Source organism: Diabrotica virgifera, chromosome 3 (genome assembly GCF_917563875.1).
Source record: "Diabrotica virgifera virgifera chromosome 3, PGI_DIABVI_V3a".
NCBI classification, from domain to species: Eukaryota; Metazoa; Arthropoda; class Insecta; order Coleoptera; family Chrysomelidae; genus Diabrotica; species Diabrotica virgifera.
This window is the reverse complement of record NC_065445.1, coordinates 172,481,298-172,505,655: the sequence shown is the minus strand read 5'-3', so window position 1 is coordinate 172,505,655 and position 24,358 is coordinate 172,481,298. Positions and strand designations below refer to the sequence as shown.

The 24,358-nt window shown below is 33.4% G+C and overlaps 1 protein-coding gene across 4 annotated transcripts in view; it reads right to left on the bottom strand.

Moving 5' to 3' along the window:
- LOC114342162 (lysosomal acid phosphatase) overlaps nt 1–24,358 on the bottom strand; it is a 158,421-nt gene that overhangs the window by 110,857 nt on the left and 23,206 nt on the right. The window contains exon 1 of one of the 4 annotated variants that reach the window (XM_028292945.2): nt 3,595–3,886. The exons of 1 other annotated variant lie outside the window; for it this stretch is intronic. In XM_028292945.2, the coding sequence (XP_028148746.2) occupies nt 3,595–3,729 (135 nt within the window). In that variant the 5' untranslated portion in view covers nt 3,730–3,886. Of the gene's footprint in view, nt 1–3,353; nt 3,439–3,594; nt 3,887–24,358 lie in introns of those variants that run through there. 2 more of the 4 variants (XM_028292946.2, XM_050647021.1) reach the window with 2 other exon arrangements.

The window sequence follows — 24,358 nt, the reverse complement described above, 5'->3', positions numbered from 1 at the left end:
CATTGTGAAGCTCTTCGCTTGTTTACATATTGTATGATAATATTTAAACAACCCAGAACTCACAGCATGGTGGTGGTTGCACTTGTAGGTCCACTCACACCCTTCTCTCCCACCAACCAATGAGTGTGTGTTTTTTACATTATTTACATATATGTACATTTTTTTATCTGTTTGTGTCCAGCTTTTAAATGCCAACTTTGTATTGTGATTTGGTGGTAAAATCTGGCAGCATGGACCTTAATTTAAGTGTTGTTTTGATGAATCCATCTCTTGATTCGGGCCCACATTTAGACATTAGACGATGCTTCCGTGACCAACTCTACGTACCGCTTGTCAGCATGCATGTAGCAGGGATAGTTTTGTACATTCCAGTCTGGAATGTCGCCCGATGTACCTAATGTAATAACCTATATATTCATTTGAAACTCTTCGAAGAAGTGATGGAGAAGATAGTGTTGCAACATTCCAGTCTATTATTTTAGTTTAGTCCTGTGCTTCAAAATATCAAGTAGCAGGGAGAAAGGAAACGCATTAGAGAGCTAGGGCTAAGGAGGGCGTTAATCTCCGGTTAGACTAAAGCCAAGGGCTAAAGTATTAGAAATTTCATTCCTCCTACTTTAAATTTTGAAGCACAGGACTACACTGAAATAATAGACTGGAATGTAGCGAAACTATCTTATCCATCAGTTCTTCGCAGAGTTTCAAATGAAGATATAAGTTCCAGCATTACATCATGCCAGACTGGGATGTACAAAACTATCCATGCCGCCTGCGCCAAGCTGTCTAGCGGTGCGGAAAGTTGTTCACGTTGGTTGCATCGTCTAATGTATGTGGGTCGTGGATCCCAATCAAGAGATGGATTCATCAGGGTAACACTTAGATCAAGATAAATACTACCAGATTTTACCACCAAATCACAATACAACGTTGGCTTTTAAAAGCTGGACACAAACAGATCAAAAAGAAGTGTACATTTGTAAATAATGTAAAAAACACACACTCATTGGTTGGGTGGAGAAGGGTGTGAGTGGAACTAGAAGTGCAACCACCACCTCGTTGTGAGTTCTGGGTTGTTTAAATATTGTCATACAATCTCTAAACAAGCGGAGCTTCACAATGTAACAGAAAAATGAGATAACTAAATATTTTTTAATTTATCAAAATCATCAAAAATTTCAAATTTTTATAGATTTTGATTGACTCTGCGGAATTGGAAGATATTCCTTAAATCCGTAAAACTAGTTTTTTTATTACTCAACCATACAAACTGTAAATAAATTTTACTATAGCGATAAATAAAACCTACATGGAGAATAAACAAAAATTTTTTGAGAAAAAGGTAAAATTTCATTTTTTTCAGAATCTTTAGGCCGGTTGCGGGGTCGGAAGATAAAGTCCGATTTGAATAATTCTTTTTTTGTTTTTCTTGTAATTACCAATCGCAACTTTTCCGCACTATAGCGATACGGAATTATCAACTTAACTTTTTTCGCACCACCCTACTATCTAATACACTTTACAGAATTAAAATCGGATTATTTAAGGGGCCTCAGCAATGTTTTAAACTTATAAACAATTTGTTGGCTTATAAACAAATAGCTTTGTTTAATAATAAAAAAATTAATTTTTAGCAATGCAAATAGTTGAAACCGATATAATTTGACTTAAACTTTCAAATGCTGTCAGCAGAATTACTATTTTATTTTTTAATCAAAAGTTATTCGCGTTCAAAAATTTGAATTTTTTTGAATTCTTGAAAGTTCCACTGCGTTTATCTCGAAAACTATGCATCCTACGAAAAAACTTGTAAGAACATTTTTTGCTTAGAATTACCCAAGAAATACAAAAAATATTTTATTTTGCGAAAAATCCATGTTATGTAATTCCTCAAGTTCTTTATTTATAACAATCTTATCGATATCCGGATCAACTTTTACCCAAAAAAGTCGTATTCTGCGGGTTAAAAAATACATAAAAACCTTGGGTAAGTCCATCTAAATAAAGGAGCCCGTAGCAGCACCCCCTCCTAGCCACAGGACTAATTTGTTTATAAGCCAAAAAATTGTTTATAACTTTAAAACATTGCTGAAAGTTAAGGTTAATGCTTAAACAATCCGATTTCAATTCTGTAAAGTGCATTAGATAGGTGGAGTGCTTGTTTATATGTAAAAAAATTGGCAAATCTTTGTATGTTTTAGTTTTTGTTGTGCAAGATTTTAAAAAATTTTAATTTTTTAAAAAAAGTTTTAGATTGCAAAATTATTATTCAAAATCTAGTAAGTCAATTTTAATAAAATTTGGTGTACGGTTTTAGCACATTACAAAAATTTTCTAAGCGAATTAGGAAGGTTCCAAGTGTAACCTAAGTGATGGAAAATCATTGAATAAAGACAGGCTTGTTTTGCCCCCTTATTTTATATTTATTGCTATTTTGCAGCAAGGGTGATAAATTAAGACATTTTTAACCAATCGCATCTCATAGAAAATTTAATTATCTTTGTTTTATTCCTATACGACTTTGTTCCAAAATGAATCGTTTTAAAGTTATTAGCAAAAAAATTAGAAAAAAACGAAATTTTTTGAAATTTTTAAATATTTTATTTTTTTTATTAATGTTCCGGGCATATTTGAGAAGGAGCATAAATCAATTATTATTAACGAAGCTATCATCTAACTTTATCCGCAAAAATCTGAATGCCACCTCTCACATCCACCTAAAAACAGATCCTTACTGTTCTATAAAAGCTGTAAAGCTTTATGACTGTGAAACGTGAAAGACATCAGTACCCATAGTACACCAATTACAAGTTTTCATCAATAGATTATTACGAAATTTTCGTATATTTCTTAGGCAATACAAGTCGAACCCGCTTATTAGAATACCGGTTATAAGAATATCCCGATTTAAGGGATAGAAATTTGAGGTCCCGAAATGTTTTGACTAGCCACCAATGATCGGTTATTAGAATATCCCGGTTATCCTAATACTTTTTCTTCGCACAAGGGCTATTCCAATAAGCGGGTTTGACTGTATATTTTCCTTGTACCATGAATCCGCTGGGTAAGAACACCTCAGGAATGGTACCCAACGTTTGAGTCACTAGTGCATTCACATTTTTAACCTTGAAAATTTTTTTATTGTTACCTTTTGATCATATCATAAGGATTTCATTTATTGTAAATTTTGTTCTTCAGCTATTTTATTAATTTTCTCTTTTTATAAAAAATGACAGCTGTAGGGAATATTCTGCTTAGGGTTTTGCTTACGATTATTTTTATCTGGCCTACCGCTTGTTACCTGAGCTAACACAAGAGGTGAAATGGTTTAGATTGCACATTACAAAACAACAAACCTATAATATGTCGGTACACTTTTATGTTACATAACCTTCACTAGGAATATTTTTCTCATCTGCTAGTCCAGATCACACCAAATATTTACCATTTTAACTTCTAAAATATTAGCTCAAAGCTTTGTAAAGCATTACCTACTAAATAATTTTGTCGTAATTAGACATATTATGTCGTAATAAAAGGTTTTTTTAGATAGTTTTACTTATAAAATTACGAATAACTACAAACGTAAATACTTACAACAACAACTGCTACCAATGTTCCACGATCTTCAGTTGAAATATTTTTTGTTATTAAAGAGAAATAAACAGGAGTAAACAATAACAATATATTCGACACTATTATCGCTAACCTTGCAGCTTCACATCTATTCATGCTTAAATACTACTAAAAAAAATTGCCTGTGTCATATTCTAGCAGAGAAAATATTAAATATGCGCCAGCGTAGGAGTTTCTTTACGTAAAATATGTAGATTCCGCATAGTTAACAATAATTCGTAATTAGTATTGTCATTTAAATAATTTGCTTAAATTTGGTTTTGACTTTTGACAGCGTCATTATTATCAATATAGTTATTTAGTATGGTAAAATAGCAGTTTAAACAAAATTATTATGGTAGGGGAGCCCAAGCGGGGATTTTTGCAGTAACTCGAGCGCGTCAGATTATCATATGGGGAGAACCCTGGTACCCTGTAGATGTACCTCTACCATATATTGGCTCTAAACACAGGGGAGTTCATTAAGGGGGGACCGAAAAGAAAATCTATCCTTAGAAAAACTTGAAATTGTCAGATTAAGATAAGGTAAGTTGAGTACATGCAAAACTGACGATTTGGGCGGGGCGTAAGTAAGGAAATTGGTGAGTCACAAAGTTTTACAAGAAAAAAGCGAATATTTCGCGAAATGAACGATAGATATAAAAACTAAAAAATACGTGCTCAATAGTTGTCAAAAATATATCGAATTATACCCAGCACGACTTTCCACGGAGAGGGGTGGGGGGTAAATTTAAAATTTTAAATACGAATCCCGCGATATTTCGCGAAATGAACATCAGATCGAAAAACTGAAAAATACACTTATTCAATATATTTGAAAAATCTATCGAATGGCACCAAACAATACCCCCACGGATATGCGGTGGGGGGTTACTTTAAAATATTAAATAGGAGCCCCCATTTTTTATTGCAGATTCAAATTCCTTACGAAAAAATAAGTAACTTTTATTTGAAACATTTTTCGAATTATGGATAGATGGCGCTATAATCGAAAAAAACGATTGTTGGAAATGGAAAATTAAATTAAAACTGGAAAGTCCCCACTAAAATGGAAAACTTTACTTAACTTTTTTTGGTTTTAGAACCTACTCTTCACAACCCAATAGGTCCCCAAAGCGCTCGAGTGACTACACATTTAGCATACTTTCCTCCCCTACTATTAGTACCTAGTCCAGGAATCGAAGCTTTTCACCTCGCCATTTTTACAGAATGGATCTATTTTGAAAATTTAAGAATAAGTAGTGGATAGTCCAAGGGTCAAAATCAATATGATGCCGAAAGGCGCTTTTACCATGGGTGAGGTTGCCACCCCATCTCGGGGGTGGAAATTTTTTATTATATTTTTATCGCAAAAGCTTGTAAAAATATTTATTTTAGCAAAAATTTTCGATACATTTTTTTGATAAAATTAATAGTTTTTGATTTATTCGCTATCAAAAGGGTGTTTTTTTCTTCTTCTGGAAACCGTCCGTACTCCGGTCACACTGCAGCTTTTCAGTTTATTGTGCTTTCTTACATTTGTTTTTATGACACCCAATCCAATATGGTAGTGCCCTTCACTAGCCTGTAAAGGTCCATTGGGTTAGTGCCATATACTGTCGGACTTGGTCTGCAGTCTCCATATATTGCTTGTCTCTTGCGGTCCAGAGCCTCACAATCGCATAATAAATGTCTGACTATCTCGGTCTCTCTATTGCATAGTCTGCAACTGAAATCTCCGTTATATAGTCCTATCTTGTGTAGGTGTTGCTTTACTGGAAAATGTCCAGGTAGGAAACCTGTATTGATTTTGAGCTGATTCCTGTTCATTTTGAACAGTTCTTCAGCTCTTTTTGCGCATCTGTGTGGTATAAATCTCTTCGCATGATTTTGCGTGGGAATGTCTTCCCAGTATTCTTTGTGCTGTCTTCGTATCCAGCCTCTTAATCGGTCTCTGATTGTGATTTAGGGCACTCCCAGTGCCGGTTCTGGACCGAAGTATCTTGTTGCTGATCCTTGTCTAGCAAGTTCGTCAGCTCTCCCATTACCAGCGATCCCTTGATGTCCTGGCACCCAAATGAGTTTTACCTCATTATGTTCCGCCAGGGTGTCAAGTTCTTCGCGGCATTCCCATACAAGCCTTGATGTTATCCTTGGGTTCTTTAAAGCCCTCAAGGCCGCTTGGCTGTCTGAGCAGATATTTATTCTCTTATTAGTATAAGTCCTCAATCTGTTTATCCGTGCACAGTGCAGGATTGCATATACCTCTGCCTAAAGAGGTATATTCTCCTAGTGGGATGGAACCGTTATAGTTTCTATCCTCACTGTATATTTCTGATCCCGAACCATCTTGTGTTTTGGACCCATCTGTATACCTCTCTGGAGTGTGTTTCCACCTGGAAAGGTGTTTCCATTTTATATTTGGGGATAGAATGGTCTGTTATCATCTCCCATATCCGATCCTCGCATATATCTTTGATGTAGTGTCCTTTGCCCACTGCAATTTTGCTTTGATTTCCCTGCAGTCCATGTAACCCCATCCTTGCCTCGCCCTTCACTATGATATGTAATGGTGGAAGGTCTAGTAAGGCTTCCATTGTTGCAGTTGGTGTGTCTCTCATTGCACCTGTTATGCTGAGACAGACGAGCCTTTGTATCTTGTGTAACTTCTCTATAGCATTTCTCTGCTGCACTTTTGGCCACCAGACCAATGCTGCATACGTTCTTGTGGGCTTCACCATCATGTTGTATATCCAATACATCATGTCCGGTTTGCATATTTACAGATGCTAGCGTGTATAGACACCAGGGTGCATAGGCGTAACCAGGGGGGTTTTGGGGGTTGTAACCCCCTCCATTGGGATGTACTTTGAGCACTTTACGCTTAACACCATAGCCCTCATAGACCTTTCAGTAGTTGTAACCCCCCGTTTCAGGTATTTGTAACCCCCCCTTAGGATCATCCTGGTTACGCCTATGCCAGGGTGTTGAAATCAGTTATGGTTTGGAAAAACACAACATTTACAGATGCTAGCGTGTGTTGACACCAGGGTGTTAAAATCAGATGGGGTTTGGAAAAACAGTACATTTACAAATACTAACAGATTAGGACACCAGAGTGTTGAAACCAGCTAGCTTTTGTGGGGCTATTGACACTGATTTTAAATGCTATCGGCATAGCGGCTGTCGCGTTACTGGTTTGCGAAAAAATATTGGGAAAATATATATACACAGTTTACATAAATGATCATAAAGAATTAGTTAATAAACAAAATTAACTACATTAATCAATAAGCGAGAAAAAATATTTAGACTTTTATCATTATTGTAGACTTAGGCAAATATGCAAATAAAAAGGTATGAAATAGGCACATATAAATGCAGTATTTTACCCAAAAATATGCATGTTTATATTGTTTATCTAGAAAATATGCATGTAATAAAAAATATTTACAGTATCTTCACACGTTTTCTTAATTAACATGTACCTATGTATTTTACAAACTAAGCTTATGTAATTAAATATTTAAGTGTTTTAACAAATAAATGATATTATTTTGAATTGTGGTAACAATAAATTATCAAATGATGTTCAAAATTTTCTAATAAAAATGTATGGCTTCCATTTGAGTACAAAGAAAAACTTCTTCCGCCTTCTCCAAAGGCGGAAGAACCAATAATAGACCGGTCTAGTTAGACTCTAAAATAGGAGTGAGGCTACAATAATTACCATCAAGCTGAAAATTGGCAGGATTGTTCAAAATACCATCATAAATGGAATCTAAAAAGTCCTCATAAATCCGGCCCGTGCTCAAAAATTTACGCGGGGTCAAAGGTCACCAAATATAGTTTTAGCGATTTTCAACGAAACGGTAAGTTTTATCGTAAAATTAGCTCTAACAAAAAATGTAAGTTAGATAATTATCTATAAAAAATATCTTAATAGTTTTTTCCTAGGAGCCACTGTTTTTGAGATACAACGATTCAAAGAATTCAAAGACTTCTAATCGTCATAATATACAATATGTATTAGTACACCAGTTATATACATAACTGAAGCTGTAATACAAGTAAACATAATATTCTATCGGTCAACTTAACATATTACACATTATAATAATATAAGATTATAAATATGATAATGTTTCTTCCATACAGCTTGCGGTCTACCGAGGGATGCAATGTATAAGCTGTATTATATTACAGTGCCAACAAAAAAATCTTTACAAAGTTAATGTAACGCGAAAATAATAAGAATTATTTGAATTTTACGGCTTAATCCCAACAAAAATAGTAAAATAATATGTACGGTGTCATTTTGGTCCCAGATTTACTGTCGTATTTGATGGCTATAATGATTTTACGAGAAATATTAAAGCTGCAGAACAACGTCGTAGAACTTCAGCAACATTTTCATCTTCTAATATTTTATTTGATCAATCTATGACAGTATCTACCACTCAACAGAAATTTCTTTTTACACGCAATAACTGGCTGTGATACGACATCTGCATTTTTCAGGATGGGTAAAACGACTGTTTTTAAAATGTTTGAAAATCAAGATTTACTTGAATGTGCTGAAGTTTTAAAAAAAAACTAATTCAACTCCACAAGAAGTTATTTCCAACGGAATTAGATTTCTTCTCTCTATGTATGGAGCGCCTAAGAAAACTACGTGCTTAGATAAGTTTCGATATGCATGTTTTTTTAAAAGTACTTGAAACAAAAAAACAAGTGCAGTTATCTTGTCTTCCTCCAACCTCAGTGGCTGCTCATCAACACCTTTTTCGGGTATATTACCAAGTTCAAGTGTGGCTTGGTTATCAGCTAGATCCAAAAGACCGGGGATGGAAATTAGTCGACAGTTCATTAGAACCAATTCAAACTTTACTCTCCCCTGAGCCGGAAAAACTCCTGAACACAATTTTTTGCAACTGTAAAAAGGGATGTAGAGCTAATTGTGGTTGCAAAAAAGTTGGACTGTTTTGTTCGGTAGCATGCACTAATTTTCAAAACCGGTCGTGCTCCAATGGTGAATAACCAACAATTATTGAGGATTCATTTGATTATATCGAGGAGCCAGGCAGGCGATGTGTCATTATTGGGACAATTTACTTGCACCCAGGATGAACAAGAAGAAGAAGAAGAAGAAGAAGAAGAAGAACAAGAATAAGAATAAGAAGAACTAGAAGAGGAAGAAGAACAATGAGAAGAAGAAGAAGAAGGGAAGCAGAAGTATTAGAAAATTATGAACCAGTTTGATAAATTTCCCTTTTTTTAATTTATACCGCTTTATATACCTTTTATCATTTTTAACCCTTGCCAATATCAATTATTAAATAGCTTTAAATTAAACAGAATCATAACAGATCCGTGGAATAGGCCTACTGGGAAAACCACGTTAAAAAAACGCGCTAAGTACACTACCTCAAAGGTGGCGTGGAAACGTGAGCGCATATTATGACGATTACAACTTTTTGAATCGTTATATCTCAAAAACAGTGGCTCTCAGGAAAAAAAGTAATAAGATATTTTTTATAGATAATTATCTAATCTACATGTTTTGTTGAAACTAATTTTACGGTAAAACTTACCGTTTCGCTGAAAATCGCTAAAAACCATATTTGGTGACCTTTGACCCCGCGTAAAATTTTTAGCAGGGGTCGGATTTATGAGGACTTTCGAGATTTCATTTATGATGGTATTTTGAACAATCCTGCCAATTTTCAACTTGATGGTAATTTTTGTAGCCTCGGATGCGTAAGTTGACCGGAGTATAAATTGGTCAACGGCAGAAGAATGCAGAAGGCAACGGGAAACCACTGCATTAAAGGTTCAACAGAACATCCCTAGCCATTCATCATGGCAAATACGCAAAAACGTCAAGCCGTTACTGATCATGGAATTCGGAAACCAAGATCCGGCAGGGAAGGAAAAGATCATGTAAAAGACGAGGCCTTCCAGGTCGAAAGCAAGCAAAATCCTCGTTTGGATAATAAAATTAATAGTCTAAGAACACACAAATGTATACCAATAAGACTTGCAACATGGAAGGTAAGAAGCTTGTACCAGCCAGGAAAATTAAATAATTTAATACAAGAAATGACCAGAATGGAAATAAATATACTGGGCGTAAGTGACGTACAATGACCAGAAACCCGTAAACTTACAACCAAAAATGAAATGATGTATTATGCTGGGAACAACGATCCGGCCCATCGCTATGGAGTCGCAATCTTGTTAGACAGAGAAACTAATAAATCAGTGATCAGCTTCATTCCTTATTCAGAGAGAATGATAATGGTTCAGTTGAAGACGACCATACAACAAATTAACTTAATTCAAGTATACGCACCAACAGCTGATAAGGATGAAGAGGAGATAGAACATTTTTACATGGAGTTGGACACAATTTTAAGATCTATTAGAAAAGACGACGTTACGATAGTAATGGGGAACTTTAATGCTAAAATCGGGAGAGGAAAAGTTGACGAATATGTTGGGGAATTTGGACTAGGTGTCAGAAACGAAAGAGGGGATAGACTCGTGGATTTTTGTCAAAATGAACATTTTGCAGTAATGAACACAATGTTCCCGCTACCCGACAGAAGAATGTACACTTGGAGATCTCCTACAGACAACAAAGACCGCATCGTCAGAAACCAAATAGACTATATACTGGTCAAAAATAGATACAAAAATTCAATTAAAGCAGTAAAGGCGTACCTCGGAGCAGATGTCAACTCAGATCATAACCCGCTGATAGCAGTAATGCACTTGAAACTCAAAAAAATAGTAAAACGTAAAAATAAACCATCACTTGATTATACGAAATTAAGAAAAACAGAAATACATCAAAAAATGATCCAACAAGTCAACTCAAATCTAACACAAGTAGAAGAAGAAACTTTAACATCGGAAGATGTCAATGAAAAATGGAGTAAAATACAGAAGGCATTGCTAAAAAATTTAAAGCCTGCAAAGACAAATAAAAAGCAGAAGTGGATGACTTCGGAAATTCTAGCATTAATGGAAGAGAGGAGAAAAGCCAAAGGGAGAAATGAGCCAAAATACAAAGAACTACAAAATAAAAAATTAAAGTAGAGATAAAAAAGGCCAAGGAAAAGTGGTTAACAAAATAATGCAAAGAAATAGAAGAGTATGACATTAAACACGACAGCTTTAATATACAAAAAAAAAATAAAAGAACTAACAAGTATACCAAAAAGCGAGCACACTATGGGATACTTAAAGATGATAACGGTGAACTCATCGCAGACATCAAAGATAAATTAAGGTTTTGGCAGGAATACATAATGAAACTATTCGACGATGATAGAATGATACAAGAAGAACCACAGGAACAAACAGGACCGAAAATAATAATGTGTGAATTAGAACAGCCAATTAGAAATGCAAAGACCGCAAAAGCAGTAGGCCCAGATCAGATACCCACTGAGCTAATTAAATGCATTGACAAAGAAACACTGCATATACTTTTAGATCTGTTCAACAAGGTATATACAACAGGAGTAATACCCCAGGATTGGTTGCTGTCCACATTTGTAACACTACCAAAGTCAATACATGCGACAGAATGCTCCCAGTACAGAACAATTTCTTTAATAAGCCACACACTTAAGATATTCCTCAAAATAATACATGGAAGACTATACAAAAAAAAATATGGGAAGATATAGATGACACCCAGTTTATTTTCAGAGGAGGACTAGGAACGAGAGAGGATCTGTTCGATTTTAACGTTCTCGCGCAAAGACGACTAGATATGTACCAAGATCTCTATGTCTGCTTTATAGATTATCAAAAGGCTTTTGATAGAGTACGATATCAGAAACTCATAAAACTTTTAAAAGAGAAGAATGTGGACAGTCGAGATATACGGGTTATTTTCAATCTGTATTGGAATCAAAAAGCAACGGTTAAAATCCAAAATGTCAAAACAGCGGCCATAAAAATCAAGAGAGGTGTTAGACAGGTTGCGTGTTGTCTCCATTGTTATTCAATCTATACAGCGAAGCTATTTTTAAGGAAGCAATATCAGAGGAAGAACAGGGTATATCAATAAACGGAAAAATCTTGAACAACATAAGATTTGCAGACGACACCGCTATTTTTGCAGACAGTCTAGATGCACTGCAACTATTAGTAAATAGATTACATCAAGTCAGTATGGACTATGGACTACAAATGAACGTTAAAAAAACCAAGTTCATGATTATTTCTAAGCAACATACAGTAGGAAGGTTGGATATCGAGGGAAAACAAGTAGAAAGAGTGAATAACTACAAATATCTGGAAACCTGGGTACACAAAAACAATGACCAGGGCAGAGAAATCAGGACACGCATTGAAATTGCAATACAAGCATTTATAAAATTGAAAAAGATGTTTGTTAATCGAGACCTTCCTCTGGAGCTGAGGATAAGAGCCCTAAGATGCTACGTGTTCTCGACTCTGTTGTATGGAATGGAAAGCTGGACACTAAAAGTAGAAAATATAAAGAAGTTGGAAGCGTTTGAGATGTGGTGCTATAGAAGGATTTTGAAAATACCATGGATCGAACGAGTTACAAATGCAGAAGTGTTAAGAAGGCTGCAAAAGGATTGCGAGGTGATAAAGAACATCAAATCAAGAAAGCTAGAATATTTAGGCCACATTACCAGAGGTGCGAAATATGAGATATTAAGGCTCATAATGCAAGGTAAAATAAAGGGTAAAAGATCTATAGGTATAACAAGAATTTCCTGGCTGAGAAACTTAAGAGAGTGGTATAGTTGTAGCTCAGTAGATCTTTTCAGAGCAGAAGCCAATAAGGTACGGATAGCTGTGATGATAGCCAACCTCCGATAGGAGAAGGAACTACAAGAAGAAGAAGAAAAACTTCTTTCGACATCAACAAATTGATGTAACAGGTGCCTTTTTCAAATTTACGATAATAGTTGGTTCTAAATTAAGTGGTTCGGAAAATATCCCAACTAATACTGATGTAACTGGGGCATTTTCAAATTTACAATAATAGTTGGTTCTAAATTAAGTGGTTCGGAAAATGTCCCAGCTAATACTTGAACCACTTCAGAAAGAACCTGGTAACTACTGTTTTTCCCATGGTTGCTTTAAATTTTTGGAAAATTTTCTTTCCAATATGTATTACTTTTAGGGCCAATTTCTCATATCGAGTTAAACTCCAGTTTAACCTTAACTTTTAGTAAACGTCAGTTTAAAGTCAAAATCGTCTTTCTCAATTCACGTTCAACCGATGGCAGTTTAAACTTGAACGATGCTTGAACGGTGGAATTCGGCCGTTCAAAAATTTCAGAACTCAGTTCAGATGATTTCATGGATTACGCATGCGTTGTATTAACACGAAACGCTGTCATAATATAAATATATCCTATTTTATACTCCATTAAAATGTTACATTTTTTAAGCCGTACCTTGCATTTGTTAGAGGAGTCAATTTTATTTCTTTAATGTGTAGGGGGATCAGTAGAAGCTTAAGTTCAAGTTTTTGGGGTCGCCACCCTTGTCCCCCGGCCGCCATCTTGGAAATGGTGTGCAAAGGGGTTTCGCGCTATATCTCGTAAACTACCAATCCTACGGAAAACCTAATTAAACATAAAATGTAGCAAATTAAATTTTCTACAATTTTATTTATATTACTTTTTATCGTGAAGTGACCAACAAAAAATATATAACCAAAAATATGTAAATAATTTTTAACAAGATTCCTTTTGGAGGTTATACCTTTTTTTCAGTTCATTTTAAAATAAAATAACATTATAGTCCATTCTTTCACGGTTTTCGCTCTAAATTTTAAAGAACCGCTTGAATTGACATGAAATTTGGCATACGCATAGCTTACATGTCAAAGAAAAAAAAAGTGATATTGTGCCGATGTGTGCTTTTGCCCTGGGGGTGACTTTCACCCCCTTTTGGGGATGAAAAAATATAAGTCTAAAATAAGTCCGGAAATGGATAAACTGACTAATTTTAAGTAACTTTTGTTCTATAGAACTTTTTCGCCAAGTCAACACTTTTCGAGTTATTTGCGAGTGAATATGTTCATTTTTCAACAAAATAACTAAATTTTTAGACGGTTTTTCGCAAATAACTCAAAAAGTAAGTATTTTGTCGAAAAAAACGTTCTTAGCAAAAATAAAGCCTGTAAAAAAGTAAAAAAAAATGGTGTACGCGTTAGGTCTCTGGACCTCGTAAAACCAGAGTTATAGCCAATGAAAAATAGATTCATATTCATCAAATTTCAAATTAAATATTTCGAAGTGAAATATCCAAAAAATTAAGCACTTTTCGGGGAAAATCCATTATAACTTTTTTAAAGTGTTTTAAAAAAGCTTTATTTTTGTTTTTATAAAAAGTTTCTAGCATTAAATTTAATCAAGTTACGCTCAAAATAAAGTTGGTCGCTTTTGTTTTGGAAAAAAAAAATCGGGAAGACCACCCCCTAATTAGCAACTTAAATGAAATTAATCGTTACCGCTCCACAAATTATTTTACTTATGTTGTGTTTATATGATCTGTAAGTTTCATCGATTCAAAGTGCTTATTTTGGAAAAAATTTGGTTTTACAGTAAAATTTTTAAAAAATTTAATTTTGAAAAATATGCTTTTTTTCATAATAACTTAAAAATTGTTAGAGTTACCAAAAATCTCGAAAAACAAAAAGTCAGCATTGCTTTTCTGAATATCATGTATTTTTTGTTTTTCTCTTAGACAAAAATTGATTCAGATTTGGTGTTTCTAAATTTGCATACATTCGTGATGAGTGACTCGTTCAACCCGTTTTAACTACAGCCCTTTTAAAAATAAGGACTTTGAACCGACGAAACTTACAGATCATATAAACAATACATACACGCGTCAAGAAACTTGTGAAGTCGTAACGATTAAGTTCATTTGAGATACTAATTAGGGGGTGATTTTCCAGATTTTTTTACCAAAAAAAAGGGACTAACTTTATTTTGAGCGTAACTTGTTTACTTTTGATGCTAAAAATTTTTTTTAGATAACAAAAATGAAGCTTTTTTTAAACATTTTAAATAAGTTGTAATGAGTTTTCCCCGAAATGTGCATCATTTATGGTTATTTCACGTTAACGTATTCCATTTGGAATTTGACGAATATGAACCTATTTTTAATTAGCTATAACTCTGCTTCTACTAGGTATAGAAACGTGATATATACACCATTTTTTAAAAAATTTTACAGGCTATATTTTTGTTAGGAATGTTTTTTCGACAAAATACGTACTATTTGAGTTATTTGCAAGAAACCGTCTAAAAGTGTGGTTATTTTGTTGAAAAAATGAACATATTCACTGGCGAATAACTCGAAAAGTATTGACTTAGTGAAAAAAATCTATGGAACAAAAGTTACTTAAAATTAGTCAGTTTATCAATTTCCGGACTTACTTTGGACGAATACTTTCTCACCCCCCAAGAGGGGGTGAAAAGCACCCCCGGGGCAAAAGCACATATCGGCACAATATCACTTTTTTTCTTTGACTTGTTAGCTATGTGTATGCCAAATTTCATGTCAATCCAAGCGGTTCTTTAAAATTTAGAGGTTTTGCAATATTTTACCGTTAAAGAACGGACTATTATAGCAATTTTGTAGTTTCAGCGATTTCCACTATAAATCTGTTTAATTCTATTTATTTATATAGGTGTTACAGCTCTCCAAACTTGACCAGATTCTCGAATGCTCATAGGGATATAATAAAAACAAAAGTTAGGCTTATCTTTTTATCTATATATATTTTTCATTCATACAATTTATTATGATTTTAACATTCCTATGCTATTATTAATCTGCTTTGACCTTTCTCCCCACTATAAAACTTATAACCCGAAGCATATATAGAAACGGCCCAAGAAGTTGTTTGAGGACAAATTCGCCGGTTCAGAAGAAGAATGACACAACCGCATATTGCAAAATTCTTAAGAAGAGCAAAAAACGAATTTTTGTTATCAAAACCATAAAGAATGATCAAAATTAGCCATTCACCACACCGTGGTCAAGATCTCGAAATATAAGCGTTTTTTGGGGTGTGCCGCTTGTTTATAAAGTAACATAACTTTTTTCCTATTGTATATTTTGACTTAAAATTTTCCAAAAACTTCTTCATGAATTATTTTTTTATTGTTATGTTGGTTAAAATTATAAACTAAAAAGTTTGTCACTTAACTTTTTTAAGTAAACATCTAACTAACGAAATATGATGACAAAATGTTTAAAAACTTACAACTCCTTTTTGAATGTGTTTAAATATTTAGGACAAATCCCGTTGTTATCTACATACTTCAGAGATTAAACAGTAAAATTTTCAAAAGGAAATATTTACAGCGATCAAATAAAAGTAGTATGGTATAACTAGACCCAAACCCAGACATCCAAAGTGAAAGTTATCCTCCAACACCAAATTGTTCTATATGGTCCACATAATGTTCAGAAAAAGTCACACCATTTTGAGCGTCGGGTTTGGGGGGAGAGGGGGAGAAATCGGTAAATTCGTAGTTTTTTACGTTTTTCGTCAATATTTCTAAAACTACGCGGTTTAGCATGAATAACCTGCTATACAAAAATGTTCTACATTAAATTTGAAATAAAAAAGGTCCAATGCATAATCCTTCTAAAATGAATGGTTCAAAAGTTACGGAGGTAGTATGGGTCCAAAAAAAGGCCTAACCCAGACATCAAAAATAAAAGTTTTCCTTTAACACCAAATTGTTCTATATGGTCCACATATTGTTCAGTAAAAAGTTACACCATTTTGAGCGTCCGGTTTGGGGGGGGGGGAGATGGGGGAAAAGTCGGTAAATTAGTAGTTTTTTTACGTTTTTCGTCAATATTTCTAAAACTATGCTTTGGCAAAAACAATGTTCTATACAATAATGTTTTACGTGGAATTTAAAACAAAAAAGGTTCGATACAGAATTGTTATAAAATCAACGGTTCCAGAGTTACGGAGGGTGAGAAGTGGAGGTTTTCGATACTTTTTATATTCTTTGGGCAATTAATAGAAATTTTGTTGAGTGGAATGCTAAACAGGATTGTGTTTTGTAAATAAAATTTGCTATTTCAATGGCCGATGATTTATTAGTGATAAGCCCTTGAAGAAACGTCAACCTCACCACCCAAAATCATCATCAATTGCCCAGATAATATAAAAACTATTGAAAACCTCCACTTTTCACCCTCCGTAACTCTGGAACCGTTGATTTTATAACAATTATGTAAAGGACTTTTTTGGTTTAAATTTTATGTAGAACATTTTTGTATAGACCACTGTTTACTCTAAAGCATAGTTTTAGAAATATTGACGAAAATCTTAAAAAAACTACTAATTTACCAACTTCTCCCCATCTCCCCCCTCCCCCAAACCGGACGCTTAAAATGGTGTAACTTTTTACTGAACAATATGTGGACCATATAGAACAATTTGGTGTTGGAGGAAAATTTTTACTTTAGATGTCTGGGTTAGGCCTTTTTTGGACCAATTATATTATACTACCTCCGTAACTTTGGAACCGTTCATTTAAGAAGGATTATGCATAGGACCTCTTTTATTGCAAATTTAATGTAGAACATTTTTGTATAGAAGGTTGTTCATGCTAAACAGCATAGTTTTAGAAATATTGACGAAAACCCTAAAAAACTACGAATTTACCGATTTCTCCTGCCTCTCCCCCCCCCCAAACCCGACGCTCAAAATGGTGTGACTTTTTTCTGAACATTATGTGGACCATATAGAACAATTTGGTGTTGGAGGATAACTTTCACTTTGGATGTCTGGGTTATGCCATTATTTGGATCAATTATATCATACTAAAGATACAGCGAGGTAAATTTGAAAAATCATCAAAATTGATTTTCGGCATTTTTGTATAAAATTTGATTTTTGAACATGTTCCACCAAATCTAGATAAAAATAAACTTCATATTCGGATTCAGCGACCTCGAAAACATAAAAATAGACCAAAATTGGCCATTCTGGTTAAGATTGGAGCGCTGTAAAACCTAGATAATAAATAAAATTAAACAACTTTATAGCGAAAATTGTTTATTGAAAAATCCTCTACAAAATCGCTTTTATGTTATTTTATTGTGAAATGAACGAAAAAAAAGTTATAACTTCCAAAAGGAAACTTCTTACAAAATGTTCTCATATTTTTATTTATAACTTTTTTGTTGGTCACTTGAAGATAAAAGTAATACATATAAAACTGTAGAAAATTTAATTTTCTACATTTAATGTGTAATTAAATTTTTTTCTGTAGGATTGCTAGTTTAGAAGATACAGCGCGAAAACCCTTTGCACCCCTTTTTCCAATATGGCAGCCGGGGGACAAGGGTGGCGACCCCAAAAACTTGAACTTAAGCTTCTACTGAACCCCCCTACACATTAAAAAAATAAAATTGACTCCTCTAAGAAATGCAACCTAAATGTAACATTTTAATGGACTATTATTATATTAAGCCTAACGATAAACGATAACATTATTTTTGTTTTTATAATATTTATTTATAATTATTAAAATGACTATTTGACTACAAATACTTAAATTTAACTTTATCCAAAACAGCATAAAAAAGGTAGTTCAAGATGGCGACAGTTTTTTACCTTTTGCAATCTATTGGCATTTCTCGAAAGCTGTAGAACGTGCACTGACATGAACGTGCAATGAGAAATGCATTCCAAACAAAACGGAAGTTCACCGGTGAACCTGGTTCAACTGAACCATAGATTACCGCAGGTATGAGAAATCGACCCTTAGACACAATGATTGAAATTCTTTTATTAAAAATGTACTGTGTAACAATGACAATTTGGAGGATTCTAATTGGGTAATAGTTTTCTGAAGTTGTTGTTAAAGTACCCTAACTTTTTTATATTCCAACATAAGCGAATCAAGAAAAAAAAAGAATGTTAAGAAAACCTGAGGCTATAGTTGGGTTTTAATTTCAGTATTTTATAAATGCTAGAATATTCCACAGGGTGTTACGTACTTTGAGAAAAAGACACAGTTTGATTCGTACACCCAGTATACAATGAAAATTTATCTATTTAGCAACAACATTATTACAACCATATTGCTAAATAACAAGACTATAAAATTTTAAGAAAATCACTTGAATCGGATAACAGATTTAGGAAATTCGAGGCATCAAAAATGACCAATTTTGTGGGCCGCTTCTTTTTGACGCACAGTGTAGTTTGATTTTATGAATGACACTGAACTGTTTATTTTCGGCATTTTCAAAGCACAATAATCATTCACAATAATTATAAAGACACGGGTTCACGACTTATTTTACAACAAAAGCGAAATGTACCGTCAATATAAAATATTTTACCTACAGGTATTTATAAACTTGGTAGATTTTGGAACTCTTGTGTCAATCACAAAACGTGACAAAACTATGTGTAATCACACAAATCTTTTATTAGTTACTACATTCCGATTTCCAAGCTATTTGTTACATGAATATAAAATGGTATGTATAGTTACAATCAAAATTTCAAACTACAGCACTTTGTATATGCACTTTATGCACATATAAAAATATGCAAAATTGGACATTTTTGCATTTTTTATGCAAAATATGCAATTTGCCTATTGGCCTAAGTCTAATTATTAGTAAATTTTGTTATAATTAATAGTACCTATATTATTCAACGAGCATGTAATGATGGCTACTAATCACGATGACGAAGTTTGCGATACGAGCCGAAGGCGAGTGTTTTAATTGATCACATATAGTGAGTAATAGCCATTACATGAGAGTGGAATGCTATACTTTTTCTACGACCTGTTTTATTTTAATTAGTAAAAAAAATAATATTATTAACTACTCGAGATTAAAATTATAATATACAAAAATAAATGTTGCTTTATAAAATTAAAATAAACAGCAAATGCTATCTTATGTATTGTAAAAATACAGCAAGAAATAGTCAATTCAAGTTCTATTCGTTTCCGAAAATTTTAGGCACAAATTTGTACCTATTGTCAATGTAATAAATAGGAAATGGCTATTATTGGTGGACGTATTTTATAAAGTTATAATGTACGTTTTTAAATTTAACAATTTAATTATAGTATAATATAATAATATAACTATATGTTATAATATATTTAACACAATATAACTTTATAAAATAAACACAATAAGTATATAAGTTATAAATTCCAATAAACACAGCACTGTCATTCATAATGTCAAAATTCATACATATTAAACAAGGTATAAATCAATTTATCCTCTATATTTATCAATCAATGGTATAAACGTAAAATTATACTGACCCATTGTTACAGTTAAAAATCCTTTTTGAAATTAATTATTGATATAAATTACAATAATTATTTTATTAAATTAACATATTTAAGTAATTTTATCTGCGGTTTATATACAAGGGTTCAAGTAGTGCATGCCACTTTTATTAGTTGTATATTAACCGCAGATAAAATTACTTAAACATGTTTATTTAATACAATAATTATTGTAATTTATATCAATAAGTAACTTTAAAAAGGATTTTTAACTGTAAGAATGGGTATACTTTTACGTTTATACCTTGTTTAATATATATGAATTTTGACGTTAATCATTTTTAGTGACAGTGACATTAGCGCACTATGTGTTTATTGGAATTTGTAACTTATAGGTACTTATTGTGTTTATTTTATAAAGTTATATTGGGTTAAATATATTATAAATTATAACATATAGTTTTATTATTATATTATATTATGTAGTTAAATTTAAAAACGACCAATATAACTTTATAAAATACGTCCACCAATAATCGCCATTTCCTATTTATTACACAGACAATATTACAAATTTTTGATTAAAATTTTCGGAAATGAATAGAACTTGAATTGACTATTTCTTATTGTATTTTTACAATACATACATAAGACAGCATTTGCTGTATATTTTAATTGTGTAATTCAACATTTATTTTTTTTATTATAATTTTAATCTCGAGTAGTTGATAATATTATTTTTTTACTAATTAAAATAAAACAGGTCGTAGAAAAAGTATAGTATTCTACTCTCATATAATGGCTATCACTCACTCTGATCAATTACGACACTCGCCTTTGGCTGGTATCGCAAACTTCATCATCGTGAGTAGTAGCCATCATTACATGCTCATTGAATAATATTGAATAATATACTATTAATAATAACAAGTTCGAGTTCGAGTTTGGCAAGCGAGGCGAGAGGTCGTGTGGCAGGTGTATTGGCGATAAGGTAATTTCGAATTCGAAACCTATCACAATAAAAACACCGGTTTTTTAAAAGACATATCGTTATCGATAATCGTTAAACTTAAAAAGCGTTCTTGTGCGAAATAAAAATAAACTTCTAAGTGTATAATAATAATATTTATATTAGTGCTGAGGTTAACATTTAATTTAAAATGGCCAGTGGCGGAACAGGAACAATCCGAAAGGAAACCTATAGAAAGAATGAAGAACTATCTGATAGTGGCGACGAAGAATCTAAGAAGAAAAAATATAAAGAAGATAAATTATATTTTGAAAAGAGTAACCTGACGAGACGAACACCGAATAAAAGCAACGACACAAATGAAGAGATGATAAAAATGATGCGGGAAGTTATGTGGAAAAATGATGAAATGATGGCAGAAATAAGAACCATACGGAAAGACCAAAAAGAAACGATGGAATATATTAAGGAGCTGAAAGAAAAAAACGAAAAATTGGAAGAAGGTTTAAAAATGGCAAACAATAGAATAGAACAATTGGAAAAAGATAGACGGAGAAATAATATAGTATTAAAAGGCCTAACACTAGATGCTACCGACGGAAAGCCTGTAAAGGAGTCAGTAGAACACTACATAGGAAGAAATCTGAAATTAGAGGTCAGACTGAGAGGAGCGGTGAAGATCGGCGACCAAATCTTTGTAGCAGAAATGGAAAACCTAACGGATAAGATGAGTGTACTAAAAAACAAAGGAAAACTGAAAAATCTACAGGGACAAAAGGTGTATATAGAATCAGATTTAACAAGAAAGGAAAGGGAAATACAAGCAAAAATTAGGAAAATGGCAAAAGAAGAAAAAGACAAAGGTAATACTACGAAGATAGGATATATGAAACTGGAGATTAATGGAAAGGAGTGGAAATGGGACCATAATAAAGAGAAACTTATACTAACTCACAGAAATATCGGGGAAGGGACTTCAAAAAACTAAAAGAAAATAATGAGACCGGACCCACAACAATGACAACCAAGGCAATGAATGGGAAAAGCGATAGGGAAAAAGATGATGCAAAGGTAAACAAGGATGAAAATAGGAAAAAGGGGAAAGCTAGATTGCAGAAAAAAGGAGAGATAAAAATGGGAACATGGAATGTGAGAAGCATCAATGGAAAAGAGGAAGAACTGGTAGAAGATATGATAAGACAAAAAATAGAAATACTAGGAATAACAGAAACGAAGATGAAAGGAAAAGGTCTTAAGAAAATACACAAAGGATATTGGTTACTTTGGGTAGGAGCGGATACAAAAGAGAGAGCAAAAGAAGGAGTCGGGATAATAATTGCACCGAATAGACTACAACACGTTATAGAAGAAACATATGTTAACCAGAGAATATTATCGGTGAAAATTAAACTGATGGACGAAGAAATATGGACAATAATAACAGCCTACGGAGTAAATGAAGATGCAAGAAAGGAAGAGAAAGATAAATTTTTCGAGGAGCTCCAAATGCAAATTGATAATGGGGAAGAAAACATAATTGTAATGGGAGATCTAAACGGTAGAGTCGGAAACAACAACAGCGGAATAGAGGAGTGCATGGGAAAAGAAGGAGAAGAAATGCTAAACAGAAATGGTGAAAGAATAATAGAAATATGTATGGAGAATAAACTAGTTATAACAAATACAAAATTTAAACATAAAGAAGTACACAAATACACGAGAGTACAAGACAGCAGAAACGAAAAATCAATCATAGATTACTTTTTGGTAAGCAGCAACAAATGGAAAAGAGTACAGGATACGAAAGTGAAAAGAGGCTCGGAGATTGGCAGTGACCACCATCTAGTAATAATGAGAATGAGAACAACAGAGGAAAAAGAAGAAAAGAGAAGAAAGGTAGTAAATGAAAAAATAAAAAGTTACAAATTAAAAGAGGAAATATATAAGAAGAAATTCCAAGAAAAATTAGATAATACTTTGAAAGGTAGGGCAAAAAATACAAATATAGAAAAAAAATGGGAATATCTAAAAACCAGCATAATCAAAGCAGCTGAGGAAACTTGCGGGAAAGCAAAAATAGCAAACACTAACATGAGGAGAACAGAATGGTGGACGGAAGAAATACGAGAGAAAATAAAGAACAAAAAAGACAAATGGAAAAGATACCTAAGCACAAAACACCCGGAAGATTACGAAGCATATAAAGAAAAAAGGAAAGAGGTTAAAATAGCGGTGAAAGCAGGAAAGGAAAGGTCATGGGAGATATTTGGACAAAAAATGACAAAAAATTATAGGGAAAACCAAAAACTCTTCTACGGCGCATTAAAACAACTCAGACAAAAGAAAGAGCACACGATGCCGAATATAAAAGACAAGAATGGAAACGTACTAACAGAAGAAAAACAAATAATGGAAAGATGGAGAGAACATTTCAAAGAGCTAACTCATGTAGACAAGGACAACATAGGGGAGATACAAGAAAGGAATGAAGAACAACAAGTGGAATCCATAACAAGAGAGGAATTAGAGAAAGCAATAGAAAGAGTAAAACTGGGCAAAGCACCAGGCAAGGATCATATCACCCCGGAAATGATAAAATTCATGGGGACAGAGGGAATGGATAGCATGAAAGAACTAATGAATGATATCATAAATAGAGCAGAATTACCAAAGGACTGGAAGAAAGACATTATATTACCAACACACAAAAAGGGAGACAAGAGAAACTGTAATAATTACCGAGGTATCACCATATCAAGTATCCCTGGGAAGGTATTAGCAAGAATACTAGAGACAAGAATAAAAACACAAATAGAAACAACTATGGAAGACACACAGTGTGGATTCAGGAAGGACAGAAGCACGCAAGACCTAATATTCACATTAAGACAAGTAAGTGAGAAGGTAATCAAGAAAAATAGAGAGATACATATGTGCTTCATTGACCTGGAAAAGGCGTTTGACAGAATCCGAAGAAAGGACGTTTGGAAGACACTAACAGAAAGGGGAGTCGACAGACACATAATAGAAGTAATAAAGGATATGTACAAAAATAATACAAATACAGTAAAAACCAATAACGAGGAATCCAGAGAATTTTCTACAAGTCAAGGCGTCAAACAGGGATGCGTGCTGAGTCCACTGCTATTCTCAGTGGTACTGGATGAAGCGATAAAGAAAGCCAAGAGAAGAATGAGAAAACTAACATTAGGATACTGGCAAATGAAACAGACTCAACTATCGGAGCTACTATTTGCAGACGACATGGTATTGATAGCAGAAAACAGAGAAGACTTACAGAACAATCTTGAAATCCTAGAAGAAGAACTATCAAACATAAATATGAAAATTAATACAGAGAAAACAAAAACAATGATAATTTCAAATACGAGGAAGACACACGCAATAGAATTAGACGGGAAACAACTAGAGCAAGTGGAATATTTTAAATACCTAGGAG